The sequence below is a fragment of the Carassius auratus genome, chromosome 46 (assembly GCF_003368295.1).
Source record: "Carassius auratus strain Wakin chromosome 46, ASM336829v1, whole genome shotgun sequence".
In the NCBI taxonomy this organism is placed as follows: Eukaryota; Metazoa; Chordata; class Actinopteri; order Cypriniformes; family Cyprinidae; genus Carassius; species Carassius auratus.
Window position 1 is genome coordinate 6,862,373 of NC_039288.1, and position 17,958 is coordinate 6,880,330.

General features: G+C 37.8%; 1 protein-coding gene across 4 annotated transcripts in view; it reads right to left on the reverse strand.

Annotated features, from left to right (window-relative positions):
- LOC113064011 (teneurin-2-like) overlaps positions 1 to 17,958 on the reverse strand; it is a 156,192-nt gene that overhangs the window by 56,030 nt on the left and 82,204 nt on the right. For all 4 annotated transcript variants that reach the window (XM_026234506.1, XM_026234507.1, XM_026234505.1 and 1 more), the window contains one exon: positions 13,765 to 14,003. In XM_026234506.1, coding sequence (XP_026090291.1) covers positions 13,765 to 14,003 — 239 coding nt within the window. The remainder of the gene's footprint in view (positions 1 to 13,764; positions 14,004 to 17,958) is intronic.

A 17,958-nucleotide genomic window follows, 5' to 3' on the forward strand; every position in this document is an offset into this window, starting at 1 on the left:
AAAAAACAATGACTGTAACAGTGCGTAAATCAGACCTTTCTGTAACGCTAACGTTAATAAGCTTAAACGAAAATGCCGAAATAATTGTGTAGCGGAGTATTTTTTGTACACAGTGCCGCGAACTGTCAATCACTCCAGTACGCGTGCATCACTGTCCTCCTCGCAGCTGGAGCAACTTGCGCTCTCTCTCTCTTCATCAAGCTTTAAAACAAAAAGGGAACAAAAAGATCATATTGTCTTTGTGCATAGGCTATAGATTAATTAGATAAATGAATATCTAAATTTGTGCCTTGCCGTCTACTGTATTTGTTTAGAACTTAGAAAAAAGATGCTGCAGCCAATGAGCAGCCAGCGGGGGCTGCAGGACGACTCAACCTCCGCAGACAGTTTTTAATGTTTATCAGACAATAAATACTCAAGATTTTGCTTTAGTGTAACTCACAACGAGTTTCACACACCTTCTCCGGCCACGTTGAGTTGTTGACACTTAACAGTGGGAAAAGCGACACATGCGCTATTCACTTGTATAACTTAAGGGTGAATGGGTAATGTAGTTTCTGCTCTGGGTGGGATGAATTAGGAAGCTTGCATTGTGAAGGGCGCTCTGAAAATCGGAAGTGCAAGTAAAAGATTAAAACCTCTATTAAAACAGATGTCCACAAATGAGCGTACCGGTATGCTACAAGCACGTTCTGGGCGCACGGAGAGGTGGCGGTAAGCTCAAGAGCTATATTTGGAAGTGGCGGTACTGAGTACTGGTGCATACTGGCCCACTTAAAGCACTGGCAATGACTATACTTTGGAATTTTTTTGCAGTCCACTTAGAATTCAACATGGAAATCATTTTTGTTTTTTATTGGCATTGATTGTTTTGAAATTCAAATGGTACTTACATGCCTGTGTTTTTATTTCTGTAATAAATATGGCTTTCAAGCCAACAGTTAATTTGGAGGATATTGATGGTTTATTGCAGGTATGTTGTTTACATGAGAAAATCTGTGTTACAAGTTAAACAAAAATTCCAATAAACAATCATATTTTGAATTTAAATAGTTTCTTTGTCTTGAGTTTACATTAATTATTTACATTTTGCATTTACATATCCAAAAAGTTTCAGTCTTTTAATTGCGATTAATCGCGATTAATTTTAAAAAATTGTGCGATTAATTAGTTAATTTTTTTTAATCAATTGACAGCACTAATATATATATATATATATATATATATATATATATATATATATACACTTGTACTAGTTTTCACATAACGTGTAAACATTTTACTAGTTAGACTTTTTCCAAACTATAATTCCTGACTAAATGTATAATCAAGTGAAACATTATGAAGTTTCAATAACAATATAACTACTATTAATAACACTACTATACCATTCAAAACCATGATGTAAATCATAGAAATGTAACAAATATATGTACACAAATACACAATCATGAACATACATGCTGCTCACATATTATTATAGCTCAGTTTGCGCTGATTACAGTGAGATTTTAGCCATTTAGATATTTATAAGAAACTGAAAAAGCACAAATGTCAGGGCATGACAAAACTTCTCCAGGCCCCAAAAACACCCTTAGACTTCAGAGGGTTAAGAACACCACCATATGCAACCCTTAGCAATAAATAAATGAATACATAAATAAATACATAAAAATTGTTTAACCATAACACAGTGGGATCTGCATTTGCAAAAATCAGTCCCTGTAACATTCAATATTATTAAACCACTTTTTGTGCAGTATGAGTAAAGGGGGATAAATTAAAGTGCTTGCAGAATCCTTTAATAAAATAAAACAACATAAAAAAACAATAAAGGCATAATCTGAAAAACCAAGCTTTTTGGATTATAACGAATAATATTCTGATTATATTACAGTTGGTTTGATACCTTTATCTTATTTGTCTTATCTTATTATTTTATTGGTTTTATATTATAATGTCATTTAGTTAAATTATTTAATTAATTTAAATGGTTAATTTTTATCTGAGTTAGTTTGGGCTCAAAACATAACAGCCACAAAGAGTTTAATTGTCAAAAAAACCCTGAATGTCTAATGAATGTCAAACTAACTTTGCCGCCATCGAAAAACCGCAATGTGAGCACTGCAGCAACTGCGAATGTATCTGATTACCTCAATTATTTTCTTTCAACTTATTCAGGTTTACAGTGAAATATGTTTCTGGAGTTCTTTTTAGGCAAAATGCCAGTTTCCAGGTCGTATACTTACAGTGCAACAAGAACAGGTGAGCAACAGCCATTAAAATAAAATAGCCAATTGATTGATTTCCTCACATTTATTAAAGGTCCCCTTCTTCGTGATTCCATGTTTTAAACTTTAGTTAGTGTGTAATGTTGTTGTTAGAGTATAAATAATATCTGTAAAATTCTAAAGCTCAAAGTTCAATGCCAAGCGAGATTTTTTATTTAACAGAATTCGCCTACCAAAAACGACCCATTTGGACTACAGCCCTCTAGTTCCTGCAGTAATGACATCACAATTTTTTTTTTTGGACTAATCTCCGCCCACATGACTTCACAAAAAGGGGGCGTGGTCTTGTTGCGCTCCGACGGAGAAGAAGGAAGAGCTGCATTTGTGTTCGACATGTCATTGAAACGCTTTTATTTTCATCTCAGAGTCCAATCACCTTTGTTTGGGCTTCCCAGGGACGCTGTTCTTGGAGATTAATGGTTACAATTTATGTTTAACTCGGTTCCCGAAAATTATAATCCACAGGTAAAAAAACTATGTGCAGCACATTTTGCTGAGGACAGCTTGCTGAGGACAACTTCCTCAATCTCAATCAGTTTAATGCCGGATTTGCACAAAGATTATTCTTGAAAGATGGAGCAGTTCCCTCTTTGTATGGAGAAGGTGTTGTTTATGGACCAAAACCGGTAAGTGTATTTTATTAAGTTGGTGCGTTTAACAGTTTCTGTAACTTATTACACAAAGGGCAACACTGTTTAGCTTTGTTAACTAGATATTAGGGCTGTCCAAAAAAACGAATCCGATGTTCATGCGCATCTCGTCAGTAAAAACGCTCCTGTGATTATAAGTACATCTCCAGCACGTGCGTTCTAGCCCAATCGCGTTACCAGGAGGTCAGCCTGCTCTAAGCTGGTGTCGAATCACAACAGGAAGGAAGTCATCAGGCCGTTTTTGTGACAGTAAAAACAGCGGTATACAGATAGGTGAATTGTGTGAAAAATACTGTTTTTTTACACGCGAAACATAAACACTTGTTATATTGCACACTGTAAACACAATCAAAGCTTCAAAAAAGCATGAAAAACGGGACCTTTAACCCTTTTTGAAGTTAATCACAAAAGAAGAATAAAACAAAATCATTCAACTTTTAAATATAACTGAATAGCATTTTTGTATCAGTTTTTCTTCTAGTGGAGCAAATTTGGCCAACATAAAGAGATTAAAGCATGGTTTCAATACAAAGTGGAGGATGCATAGCTAATTATTTTCACCATGTTGAGAAGGAAATCTGTATTTATGTTCAGGCAAACCTCTTTAAATCTCTGACTCAATTACTGAATTAATTTAAAGTATGCCAGTACTGTACCTCATGCACTTCTGTGAAAGAATGGGCATGGCTATGAGTCAGGTAAGGGCCACACACTAGTCTAATGTCTGACAGAATTAGCATTACCATTTGTGTCAGTTTGCACTTTTTTTGCTAATCGAATCTGGAGGAGAACTCATTTTCGGTCCATGCAAGAAGCATTTATTATTAAGAGGAAATGTGTTAGATGTGAAATTCATGAGATGCTGCGTCTCACTTTATGTAATCTCTATGTGTAATTCACTTCTTCAAAGTGATGAATAATATTACCTACTTAAAGCACAGACAGAGAAACAGAAAGAAAAAGAAAGAGTGAGAGAACAGACAGGAATACAGGTGACAGTATTCCCTTGTCTTACCTGAGTAAGTCTGCATCTTCAGTCTGGAGTTCTTCTTGGATTTAAAAGCACACTGATAAAATGAAATCTATAACCGACATGAGCTGCAAATTATTTCACTGAGCTGTACAGCTGAGTCGGTGCTGACAGCAGCACTGCAAAAGTGGAACTCTTTCTTCAGCAATCCATTTTCGAACCGTAATGCAATTTTGACCAAATGATGATATGCTTCATGGTGAGATCTTGCGCTAATGAACTGATATGTTGATATGACTCAGATTTATTTTTTTTATTTTTTATTTTTGTATCTTTACGTTAATTTTAATGACATAACCAACTGGATTTACATTAGAGATGCACCACAAACTCATGGCAGATATGATCAGCTTGTGATTATTTTTATATTATAGTTAATAAATAATACAAATATATAATGTTAAAACGTATATAAAAACATATATTAAATAAATGCTACTGTTAAAATATTTTGAGGTCAGTATTTTATAATTAATTCATTTTAATAACCAAAAATCGATAATTGTTTTGAGATTGGTCAGTCGGGTACTCGGCACTCATGATCCTGCAGAAAGTCTGATATCCTTACATTACTGTACTTGTTACCAAAGTACACCTATTTTGACATGCTAATCCAAAATGAACTGCTTTGGCAAGATGTGTGTGGTGTTTAAAGCCACTGGTTGTCCATAAGGGGTCTGGTGAGGCGCTCTGCAGAAAATCTCTGGAGGTTTGACAGCATGTGTGACTGCATTATAGTATTATGATTTTGCACTGCACAGAAGCCACATCAAAAGGTTGTGTTTACACAGATTTTCTGATGCTGCACAGACACTAAAAGTATCTGGATAAAATTCAAATTAAGGGAGATAGTACATCATGTGTTTGACTGGTAATTATTGGTCAGGTGCTCAACGTACAGAAAGCACTTGCTAACTGACATGATGGAGCAGCTGTCCATCACCTGTCTCCATTTTAGAATAGTATTCCACTCATTTAGGACCAGGTTACAATGAAATGTTTAATGAACAGATTTAAATGTACATCTCCAGCATTAACCTACTTCGATCATGAGTGTTTTGGGTAAACAAACGCACAGCGATGAAGATGAATTTCCAACAGACTTATAATAATAATCCACAAGGCAGAACCCAGAAACAGTCCAACACAACTTTACATTAACTTCAGACCCGAACACCGAACTCAAACTGAACAGAACTTAAATAGTGAAGAAAACGAGACACACACACCTGAACATAATGAAGAAATCAAACGAACAACAATGGGATAAATAATGTACTACATAAAAACATATTTTTCCTTTTTTTTGTTGTTACAAACAAGAAAATGTAGGTGACTTTATATAGACTTAGGCAGAGATTTAAAAAAATATATATATCTTTTCACTTTGCCCTTCAGGGTTAAAACAATAGGAAAAACTATGTGTTCGTGAATTCTCAAAGTTGACAGTACATGCTACTTTATTTTTTAACCTTGATGAGGATGAGTGTGCAGGACATTTGAAAAGTAACATTCAAATGTTAAGTAGAAATGAAGGAAATAGACTCAGGAAGGCACTATGACAAACAAACAAATGCTATATTTCCCCTAAAGACCATAACTGTCAGACTCTATCAGCAATACTGTTCCACCCTCAAAACAAACTCTTGTGCATGAGGTCACAATTTGTTTGCGGGGCCTCGTATGATTATTTTGGGAGACGCCAGGATTTGTGGGCCACCAATGGTCCATAAAGTCAAAAACACACTTGTCCAGTTTGCACAGCCAACAAACCCAGTTCCATTAACCATTGTGTTGCCACCCCTTTGGAACACAGCTCACTGCCAAACGCTTCAGATCAAAAACGACTGATATTTGCCCACCGTTCTGTTATTTATTAGGCCTTGTGTTGCATTTATACCCACAAGGGATATCAGAGGATGAAACAGGCTTCTCCCTATGGGCACCATTCCAGCAAAAATAAAATAAAATCACACAATAAGAAGCAGCTTTGAGGACAGTGAGATGGTCAGTGAGCCCAATGAGAGGAAAACTCACCAGAGGGTAAGAACCCCCAGAGCTTCATTGTTCCCTCTCTTTTTCCGGGAGCAGTCACTACCTGAATGAGATGTGTGAATAAAAATAGTCATGCAAGTGTGTCGCTCACGTGTGCACGCGCACACACACACACACACACACACACACACACACACACACACACAGAGTTGCATCTCAATCAACCTGACGCAACTTCACAGCAATCTTCACCTGGTGTTACAGAAGGCTCGTTTAAAGTCTACACAAGAGCTGAACAAATTCATCAAAATACAATCACACTGCTGTCTAGTGTAGTTTAATTCAATTGATCTATAGTCTGCATGCAGTGTGTGCTTTAAAGTGAACTCTGTTCTGTCTGTTGTGCATTACACACTAAAAAACCTGCATGGAGCTCATGAGTCTTTAGAGCTACTCTCAGTTTGTGACATCTCCACACAAAAGGTTTGTTCGCAAAGAGAAGAAAGAGTCTAAGAGATGTGTCATCGTAAATATTGTATAAAATAAACAATAAAACATTTTAAATAATTGACTTAACATTCAAGAACAACAACAAAAATAATGATGACAATAAAAATAACATTTTAACAAGTATTGATATTTTTACTGCTGTTATTATTATTATTATTATTATAAAATTGGTTTGTTAGTCAAAAATCTAATTGAATAAAATATAATATGTAACTCTAATATTCAATAATAACAATAATTAATTAATTAGAATTATTATCTAGAGACAGTATGCTGTTGTATTGGGCATAACAACTAATATTACAAAAATATAATATTCACGTGTACTGTGTTACAAATAAATAGCAGTCTAAAAGCAAATATAGCTAGAAATAGGGTTTGTTTAAATGGTGAAGAAGTAGTTTTCTTTATAGGTGGAGGGGTATATTTGCAGGTGGTATGAAAGCATGTTTTCTTGCAGATTTTGAGACATTTTATTACTGCAACACTGAGACAATACATTTTATTACTGCAAAACAATTACAATATGATTTGTGAAAAGATTATGTAGACCTGCTCTCCACCTGTCTTCCTAAAACTTTCTGACTGACCAAGTAAGAGGAACACAAAACCTAAAACATCCCTGTCTTTCATATTACCTTCAAAACTGCACACACACACACACACACACACACACACACACACACACACACACACACACACACACACACACACACACACACACACACACACACACACACACACACACACAGACACACACACACACAATCAGCCATATGTTGAAGGTGAAACTGTTGTTTTAATTGCTGCTTATCTCCTTGGAGTGGTGCGTGTGTGTGTGTGTGTTTTGATTTGAGGTGCACAAGTCCTGCTGCTTTGAATATAAATGAAAGGCTACAGTGAACCAGCACACCCCAGGATCAGCTCAATTTGATTACATCAGCTCACTCTCAAAACTCTCAAAGCACCGTGGAAAACTTCCAATCCCTAGACAAAACTGGTCCCAAAACACCACACACATATATGTGCTCAAAAAATAAAAATAAATAAATAAATAAATCAAGGATATTGCTCCAGGCATGCAAGGTCTATGAGTTTAACACAAACACAGCTCACTGAACCTCCTGCACGGGCATGACGAGATGGATCCAATCTATTCCACTCGGCTTGTCAAATACTCCGAGCACAACAATCACTCCCCATGGTATAAACGCACACACATTCACAAGCAAATTCTCCTCTTCTCCCTCTCTCAGTCCTATGCACCAGCAGAAAGCCTGATGCTTTGACTGACAGCATTTTTTATTGCAGGTATAGTGTGACGATGAGCATCCCACAATCTCTGTCCCACAATCCCAGCATATACTGTATGCTCACAAAGCTCTAATCAAACTATTTCGCACTCCTGTCACTCAGTGGCTTTAATATTAAGCAGATGTCAGAAAAAACATGGAATAAAGGAGAAAGTAAATATAAAAGTTAAAGTAAAAAAAAATGAAAAGTGTCATTTTAAATCATTTTCGGGCATGTACACTGGTGAGCGTCAGTTTGAGTCAGGCAGACGGCGCAGGGCTTAGAGATTGGCTGGAGAACATATTATCTCCACGAGACAGCATCTCCAACATCTCGGGGTGTGTAGGTGTGTGACTGATTGCTGGGCTTGTTTGCATGACCGTATGGGCAGAAGAGTGTGCCACTAGGCTGCCAGGGTGTGCGTGAGGACAGATATAAAATGGGCAGGTGACAGTAAAAGCCCCTGCTGACAGAGAGTGCTGGTAAGTGGACATATAATGACTCATTCTGACTGACATACAGCATGTTACAGAAGACCTGACGGAGACTTGACCTGTTTTCATAAACAAGTCGCTGTCTCATTGGCAGGAGCTGGAATGGTGAATCATTACACTTCATGCTCATGTTGCTCTGCACCTGAATTGATGATTAACAGTCAACATGAAATCGAAGCTAAGTACTTTATTAATTCCAAATCCTGATCTTAATCTGCATGATTCATCAGTAGGCATGGGAATCTTTAGGCTCCTTGCAATTGATTCAGATTCAGAGAATCACGATTCTGAAACAATCCTCAATTCAGCAATAGTATAGGGGCACAAGTCTCTACTGACATTTTTAACCAGAGATGTGCACACTGCTTTTCAGATGTTCATCAAATTTTTCCCTTTCTTTTTTCCAGTTGCCAAATCCATTCACTTTAAATGTGTCCATTTTGGTGGAGGCTTGGCCAGTCATGGTTCCAGAATTAACTCACTGAGGGTGCTCTCACATATATTCTTGAACCATCTATTGCTATGGTTATCACTTTGTTAATCATTGCTATTTTGAGAGTAAATCCAGCATAAATATGCAGATGTCATTCTCGACACTTTGCAGGGTGTACGTGTCCGAAAAACTAAAGTTTCTCACAAATTATAATTGTATTATAGCCTTGAAAGCACAAAAAGCGTGCTCCCTTTATCACTCATCTTATTTAAACATGATCTCACAAAGTTCTGTCATGATCAATGAAGCCCTCTTAACTGCACAATGAATATCTTATTTACACTGAACAAAATTATAAATGCACACACTGTTGTTTTTGCCCTCATTTTTCATGAGCTGAACTAAAGATCTAAGACTTCTTCTATGTACACAAAAGGCCTATTTCTCTCAAATATTGCTCACCAATCTTTCTAAATCTGTGTTAGTGAGCACTTCTTTGCGTGCAATTGGCATGCTGACTGCAGGAAGGTCCACCAGAGCTGTTGCCCATGCATTGAATGTTAATTTCTCTACCATAAGCCGTCTCCAAAGGGTTTCATAAAATTTGTCAGTACATCCAACCGGCCTCACAACCGCAGACCGGCATCTTTACCTCCAAGATCATCTGAGAGCAGCCACCCGGACAGCTGCTGCAACAATCGGTCTGCATGACCAAATAATTTCTGCACAAACTGTAAGAAACCATCTCAGGGAAGCTCATCTGAAGTAGTTTGTCGTCATAACCGACTTGTGTGGGCAAATGCTCACATTCAGTGGCGTCTGGCACTCTGGAGAAGTGTTCTCTTCACGGATGCATCCCTGTTTACAGTGAACAGGGCAGATGTCAATGTTGTGCATCGAGTGGCCCTTGGTGGCGGTAGGGTTATGGCAGGAGTATGATATGGACAATGAATACAGGTGCATTTTATTGATTTCATTTTGAATGCACAGAGATAATGTGACAAGATCCTGAGGCCCATTGTTGTGCCATTCATCCACGACCATCACCTCATGTTGCAGCATGATAATGCACGGCCCCATGTTGCAAGGATCTGTACACAATTCCTGGAAGCTGACAACATCCCAGCATACTTACTGGACATGTCACCCATTGACATTGGGGTATACGACAGCGTGTTCCAGTTCTTGCCAATATTTAGCAACTTAGCACAGCCATTAAAGAGGAGTGGACCAACATTCCACAGACCACAATCAACAACCTGATCAACTCTATGTGAAGGAGATGTGTTGCACTGCATGAGGCAAATGGTGGTCACAATACAGTAACACTGCACATTTTAGAGTGGCCTTTTATTGTGGCCAGCCTAAGGCACCTCTGTGCAATAATCATGTTGTTTAATCAGCATCTTGACATGCCACACCTGGGAAATGGATGGATTATCTCGACAAAGGAGAAGTGCTCACTAACAAAGATTTGTAAATCGCATCTCCGCTTTGTTTGTTATGAGATGATTGACAAGGCTGCTGAACTCCACTGAACAAAAGCTTGGGCATTTTCAATAAATGCATGAATTCTGATCCATGTTTCTGAATGGCCAATGCATTCAAGAAATCAATAGATAAGTCTGTGATTGGTTACTCTGCTCAAAACTGCAAAAACACGTTTTAAAAAGTAGCTTTTGACACTGTCCAGAGCACAAACAAAAATATGCACTGGATAGTTTGCCAGATCTTAATTTGAGGAGGCTTTTGCTTTCGTTAATACCAGGCTTGGGCTTGGCTTACCACTCCAAGCTGCAGTGGGACCGACATAGTGGATTCCATGACTACAGGCTATCTGTTCTCCCGTCTGGCCCATGCAGAATGTTGGTTGGTCCGTTGTAAAATTCAGCCTCATCTAAAGGCTGATATACGCACAAAAATTATTAATAATCAAATTTACATTCAGATCTATTTTTGTGGATCAATTCAAAATCATTCGTTAAAGAATTGTGAATCGGCATTAGCCAATACTAGCCTCACCTGCATCATTTGCCAATGAACATTTACCATCACTCAAAAACACATCATGTTATGGAACAGAAATGCATTGTGAATATCATTCCATATTGTCCTTAATTGTTTCTAATCAAGCAGTTGAATCCCTGAGGGATTCAGGTCATCAGACTGCGGATCTCACTTAACTCTTCATTACGACTGATATTCATGAGCACAGAACGCAACACACTCAGCTATCCACTGCGTCTACGTTCACGAGGAGGCAGTGGGGGCAGAATCCTTCACTTAGCCTTTAGACATCTCTCCTTCATCTGCTTCTTTCATCATCTTTCGCCAGTTCGTCCAGATTAGTCACAGTGGTCTTATGGCAGCCAGATGCAGACACCATGCCCGATGCTGAACCCCCACCTCCCCACTCCCTCCCACATCAGGACTGAAACACCTGTCTCCTAGCAACCTGCATCCAGATCTCAGGCAAGGGATGCTGGCTCTGACACAAGAATGACAAGACAAACATTCACTGGAACAGCCATGCAAGAGCTTGACGATGTAATGATGCCACAGGTGAGCAGAGGACAGTGGACAAAGCACTGGAATGCTGGATTTTTAATGGGAGCACACTTGGAATTCTGGGACTGGATGCTATGCTCAAAAGGGCATGTTACTTCTATTATTAATGGAAATGTGTATTGAAGCTAGTTTATTACTGACACAGACACATGTGAAAAGAACAACTCTGCTGATTGCTAGTTGGTCAATATTTGGGGGTTCATTATAAATAAAAGAAAAACATATTTTTTAAATGTAGTTTCATATGGTTTGGAAAATCTTGTACGACATTTTGAGAAATATTTTAACCATCTAATAAAAAGGAAAAGTTTATTTTCAAAACATTTTATGCTCCACTACCGTTCAAAAGTTTAGAGTCTTTCTTTTTTTTTTTTTTTTTTTTTTTGGAAAATCAATAAAATTCCAGCAAGGATGAATTAAAATTGATCAAAAGTGACATTGACAATTATAATGTTACAAAAGACTTTTTTCAAATAAATTAATATATCCTTATACATATACTCTCTCTCTCTCTCTCTCTCTCTCTCTCTCTCTCTCTCTCTCTCTCTCTCTCTCTCTCCCTATATATATATATATATATATATATATATATATATATATATATATATATATATATATATATACAGACCCCAAATAGCACATATCACATAATATAGAATTGCTTGAGAAAATTACTGAGAAAAAAATATTAAAATATAGGGCTAAACTTCTATTATAAGGTTTTCTTTTGAAAATGGCATCATTAATGTATCTGCGAAAGTTCCATTGTGGTATACCGTATGAACCAGAAGAACTGCAGCTTTCAGTCCGAGTGTGTGTTCAAAAATAAAGTGTCGTGTGGAAAGTGGTGGAAACTTTTCAAGAACCTATGTGATTTAGGAAGTTGACAGTGTTGCTCAGTGGGTAGTTACAGCTCAGTGGACCAGCCACACATATGAATCAAGAGTCCCATTTTACCGGCAAGAAGTCCCTTGGAAAGGTCTTGGAATAGTTAACAGAACACTTTACAGGCCACTGCACACAAGATACACACGTAAATACACTCTCATTTAAAATCTCACTCACATCAAAAGTACCTTGAGCGTACATTGAGAGTACTGTATGTATGTGTGTACATTTAATATTGTCGGACAGTACTGAGGCAAAACCTGGCTCTGCAATCAGCACAAAAATCCAAAAATAAGACGGAAGCCAAGTACACCAGCAAAATAAACAATGAAAAAAAAAATGAGATATTGAAATTGTAAATGTGCGGATTATTCAAGCAGAAAAAAACAGACTGTTGTTTTCTTCACTGCTTTCTAAAGGTGCAACTCTCTCGCAGACTGGCAAGGACTCAAAGTGCTTGGTGACATTTACCGTCAACTGTGTTTCTGGAAGCGATCCAACTCTTATCGGACTCTACATGCAGTCTCTTACGCCTTCAGTGCCACCTTTTCTTACTATTCAAGTGCGACTCTCAGCCACGAAAATACACCAAAAACGTGTTTTTGTTTCGTCTTTTTTCTTTTCTTTTTTTTTGTACACTTGAGGATAGATCAGAACAACTGCTGATCAGTTACTAAGAACTGAACCTAAATCTTGTTTATAAAACCAGAGGAACTGAAGATTTGAAACTAAGCAGTACTCCCTACAGAGAAGTGCCTTGATAAGACAAAACCCTCCTTCACAAACACATCCGAATCACAGCTCATATCAAACGGCGGATGAATCACATGTTGCCATCTGAAGTTAACGTCCACATGCTGAGGCTCCTTCCTCCCCTCTGCGTGGGTATTTACTTTGCTGCAATTGTACCACAACAATAGCACACATCAGTGGTTTATCAAAGACGCTTTGAAGCGCTTCGTTCTTTGTGATAAATGTCATTCTTCTGAGTGAGTCATCTCAGGGTCATTCTTTGAGCTTTAAAAGGCCATGGTGTGCTAGAGGACACTGAGCACAGCCCGGCAAACCCTCTGCTAACTACACTAACTCATGCTCATGACATTTAAAGAGTGTCCAATTAAATTCATTGATTTATCATGCCGTGGTTGCTGACTTATTGTTTAGACAGCAATAAATGATCCATCATGCATCCATGAATTCAGTTCAGGACCCAATTATGCACGACTGAATTGTAAAATGTGAAATGTTTGCATCATGATAAATTGCTTAAAAAGTTACTTTCATGCTTATAAAAAGTTTTTTTTTTTTTGTTTTTTTCTTGAAGCATGAATTCTCAAGGACACCACAGTGCAAAGATTATGGACAAACATTTATGGTCGTGGTTCATTTAAAGATTGATCTCATTTTTGATGTCACTGAAATGGGACAAGTGAATGAACAGGAGGTGGATGCACGGCTGCGTATGGTACAGAAAAAACAAATTCAGTGCCGGATTGCAACTTATGTTAATATCTACCAATGAAATAAAAACACCTCCTGAACAACTGGAGATTCTTCTTCTGTAGTGGATCCCAGCTGCATATTATTTGGGAACATGATTTGAAAAACATACCTATGACGTAAGAGAGAAGGACGGCCAACAGCACAGCGGCTGCGATTGCAGACACAGCAGCGCATTTCCAGCTGCAGTACTTGGAGGGCTTCTTCAGCTTGAAGGAGCTCCTGGAGAACGTGTTTCTGGGTAAGAGCCGAGGTGGCGGGGAGTAGACAGTACCACCGGTCAAGGGATAGCCTGGTGAAGAGCTGCTGAACAGAGGAGTGCTCCCAGACGGCGTCTTGAAAAGAAAGTGCCTACAAGAAGAAAGAAAAAAAAAGATAACACAGCATTTGTCAGCACCGTTTTAACCAACAGTAGAAAAACCTCTTTATCTTATCTCTAGACTAAATGTTCTGAAAATTGTATGCCCGAGGCTTTACTGGACTTTGATAAATCTAATAAAAATTTTCTTTAATGAGATGAATGAGTAAAAAAAAAAAAAAAGCCATTTAAAGCTTATTTAATGGCTTACTCTGGGAAGTAGGCTATTTGTTTAATTCACATTTTCCAGAAGCTCGTGTTGTTCGTTTTTTGCTCTCATGCTGTAGTTTTTCTAACAACCAGTTCAATTTGTACGATAATGGCTTTAAATTAGGCTCATTTAACGCTGCTCTGATCATTTAAAAAGTATTAGGCATTAGACTACTACTTTGTGTACTAGCAGTGAAGACTGAATTCATCATACAGACAACTCGAATCGAATGGTCAGCAGAAAGAATTGATTTTTGTTGTTAAATCCCTGTGGTTGCTAAGACTCAGCAGGATACTGAATAACAGTTCTGAGCACCCTGGACCGCATCAAACCTTTATAATTCAAAAGATTATCACCATCAGACACAACATGAAAGGTCATGGTGATGATAAAGTGGTCAGCAGAGCAACAGTTTTTCTGTGACGTGGAGGGCACTGCTATTGCAAATAATACCAGATCTGGTAATTCATCCGTAGTGCACGGGATCAAAGTTGGACTGAAATGGTGAAAGTGTGTGTGCGTGTTTGGGGAAGGGGGCAGACAGGAAGGGGATGAAAGCAGATGACAGTTGACCAGGAAGCTTTGATGAGCACTAGGTTTGGCTCAGACTGAGGTCCTATGCTAAACCAGCCTCAGATCTTTGTCCATGTGTCTTGTTCGGGACAGGCGGTCCACTCTGACTCCAACAGGCCTCTCTGTCGCCCCCCTGCGAGGCATCCAACTGCTCCCTGCTGCCCACAGCCAGAACAACCCATGAGCACTGGCATGCAGATCTGAACTGAACTTGCTTGGCAGTCTAGAATTACATCTGACATCATACTCAAGATCATGTTATTCTACAGTACTATTCAAAGTTTGGAGTCTATAAGTAAAAAAAAAAAATTAAGTCTACTATGGCTGCCATGGGCTGAATGGGCTGCCAAGCATAGCCCACTTACCATGAAACAACACACTATGAAAGTGGTCAATACCGTGCATTTTATTGACAATATATAATAATGGCATTAGTTCTTGCGTGTCACATGACCAACTGACAGTTGTGGAAATGTAAATGTGATTTAGAAGTGTGAATGAGATTTATCAGCTACTGAAAAGATTTAGATTGAATAATTATTTAAAATTCCGCCAGTTTCTCACACAAATATATTGTATGGATTTAGAAAATTGTAGATTATTGTACTTCAATAGCATTTTTTCTTTTCTTTTCTTTTTTGAGCTTGTCAGGCCCTTTATAGTCTACACATGGAAAAAAGCTGATTTTGAACTGCTCTTCTGAACTTCTCCTGATCAGTTCCAGAGGAAAAGACAGTCATATGAGTTTGGAAAGGCATGATGGTGAGAAAAAAATGATAGAATTTTTAGTTTGAATTGTTCTCTTTTCTGCATTCGGTTGCTCATTTCAGCTTTTTTAAGCTGGATGAGAGCAGTGAAGTGGGTAGAGAGAAAATCTCTCCCTATACCGCTGCTTTACTTTGTGCGTGTGGCCTCACACTAAACAGTGCAATCTTGCCGTGCAGTCACGGTCATCTGTGGACAAGCTCAAGGTAACTTATTCAAGCCTTTACGATTCATCTTTAAAGCAGGCACACAATCTTTTTTCCATTCTAGTTTAATAACACACTGCGCAGAATACGAAACATTGTCTTTCAATACCAGGGAGTTGCTATGTGTCATCACAATATTATACAAGTAAAAACCCTACAAATAAATAGTGCAGTTCAAAATCTATATTTAATGAGCAGATAATATCCAGAATAATGCTTTGAAGTCCAAATATATTTCATCATATGGCTTGATAGACATGTTAGATAAATCAACTTAAGAGAAGCGTTAAACCAGACATCGGGGTCTATGTGAATAATCGACCCTCTAGGACAAAATACATTACACAGAGGAGAAATGTGTGAAAGAGAGACGGGGATGGATAAATGGAGAAAGACTGAAAAGGAAGGAGAACTAAGCGGCATTAAAGACACAGACAGACAGATGATGGATAGACAGACAGACAGACAGACAGACAGACAGATAGATAGATAGATAGATAGATAGATAGATAGATAGATAGATAGATAGATAGATAGATAGATAGATAGATAGATAGATAGATAGATAGATACAGTAGATATGCTTTTTTTCAATATCTAAAAATCACAATAATTCCTCAAGATGATGTCCTTACATTTGTCTATCATTATTTATCACAGTTTAAGCCAGGATAGTCATTTCTACTGCTTCTTCATCACAGTGAATTACAATTTTGAAAGGTCCCTCTTATACCTATGATGCTTCTCATCACTTTTAAGAAAATTCCCGATGTCAAGTTTTTGTACATTTGTAATTGTAAAAAAAAAAACTAAAAGATAACATGTTAGTGAATAAACAGCAGTGAACCATTAAAGGAATGCTTGCCCTATTGGGACATCTCACCAGCAACCAACCAGCACAAACAGAGCACGGCCGAGAAACACGGCAATACGCAAAAACAATGCAAAGCTGCAAGAAATCTCACTTTCACAGTAAACACCTTTTCTCTACTCCTGTGGGAGAGGAGGAAAGGTCCAGAGCAATTAACGAGCAAACATGAGCTTTAACAGAGAACGCAAACACAAACATTTCGGAAGGTGAATTAGTATTCCACAAATATAGTATTCCACTCCAAACTGTCCAAAACATTTAGCCTAATTGGGATTTCTGATTCGGTGACAGAGTTTTTTTTGCAGGGTCAAGGTCCTTTGCTGTTTGCATGTAATGACCAAAATATATGGTCACTTTATAGATGCAAGTCTGCTGTTTATTTGCACAAACTCAAAATATGATAAATGTCTACAGGAAGCCCAGCCAACCACAAGTGGTTCTATGTTGAGGTCCTTTGAAAGAGCTTGCTAGTGACTCTCTCTCTCTTTCTCTCTCTCATTCAGCACATCGATCTACTGCCATCCTCAATATAAGATGCAGTGGGCAGCATTCAGAAACCTCAAACTGAGTTTGTTACATTCAGTCCACTTTATTCTTATCCGCCTCTAGCTAGTGAAGTGTCTAGATAAGAGCTATTCCTATACACTTAAAAAGAAAAATGTTAAACAACACGTCTCCATTTTGTACCATTCGGGAATTGAAACATCCACACTTTGGCCACTGAGAGTGGGGAAAAACAGCAGTTCAAGTGAGTCTGAAAATGCATTTTGAATACACAACAATGTCACAAAAGTATATTCTGCTCAGCTAAGATGGAATGTAAACCCATACATTTTTGATTAGTAATATGTATTGCTAAGAATTCATGTGGACAACTTCAAAGGTGATTTTCTCAGTATTTAGATTTTTTTTTTTTTTGTCTGATACATATCAACGCTACATCAATGGAAAGCTTATTTATTCAGCTTTCAGATTATGTTTTAGAAAATGTACAGTACACTTTAGACTGATTTTGTGGTCCAGGGTCACATATATTAAAATAGAAAACAGTTATTTAAAATGTTAATAATATAATACATCAAAATATTCCTGTTTTTATTGCATTTTTTATTAAACAAATGCAGTTTTGGTGAGCATAGTATACTTCAGAAACATCAAAAAATCTTACAAGGACCAAACTTTTAAATGGGAGTCTACATATTTTCCGCTACCATTGTAGTACTTTCAGCTTAACACATTTAACCATGTTTGATCCTTTCCACAGATCCCCTCTCCCACCACCACCACCACCACCAAAAGCTGTGCATAAAAGTCTACAGATT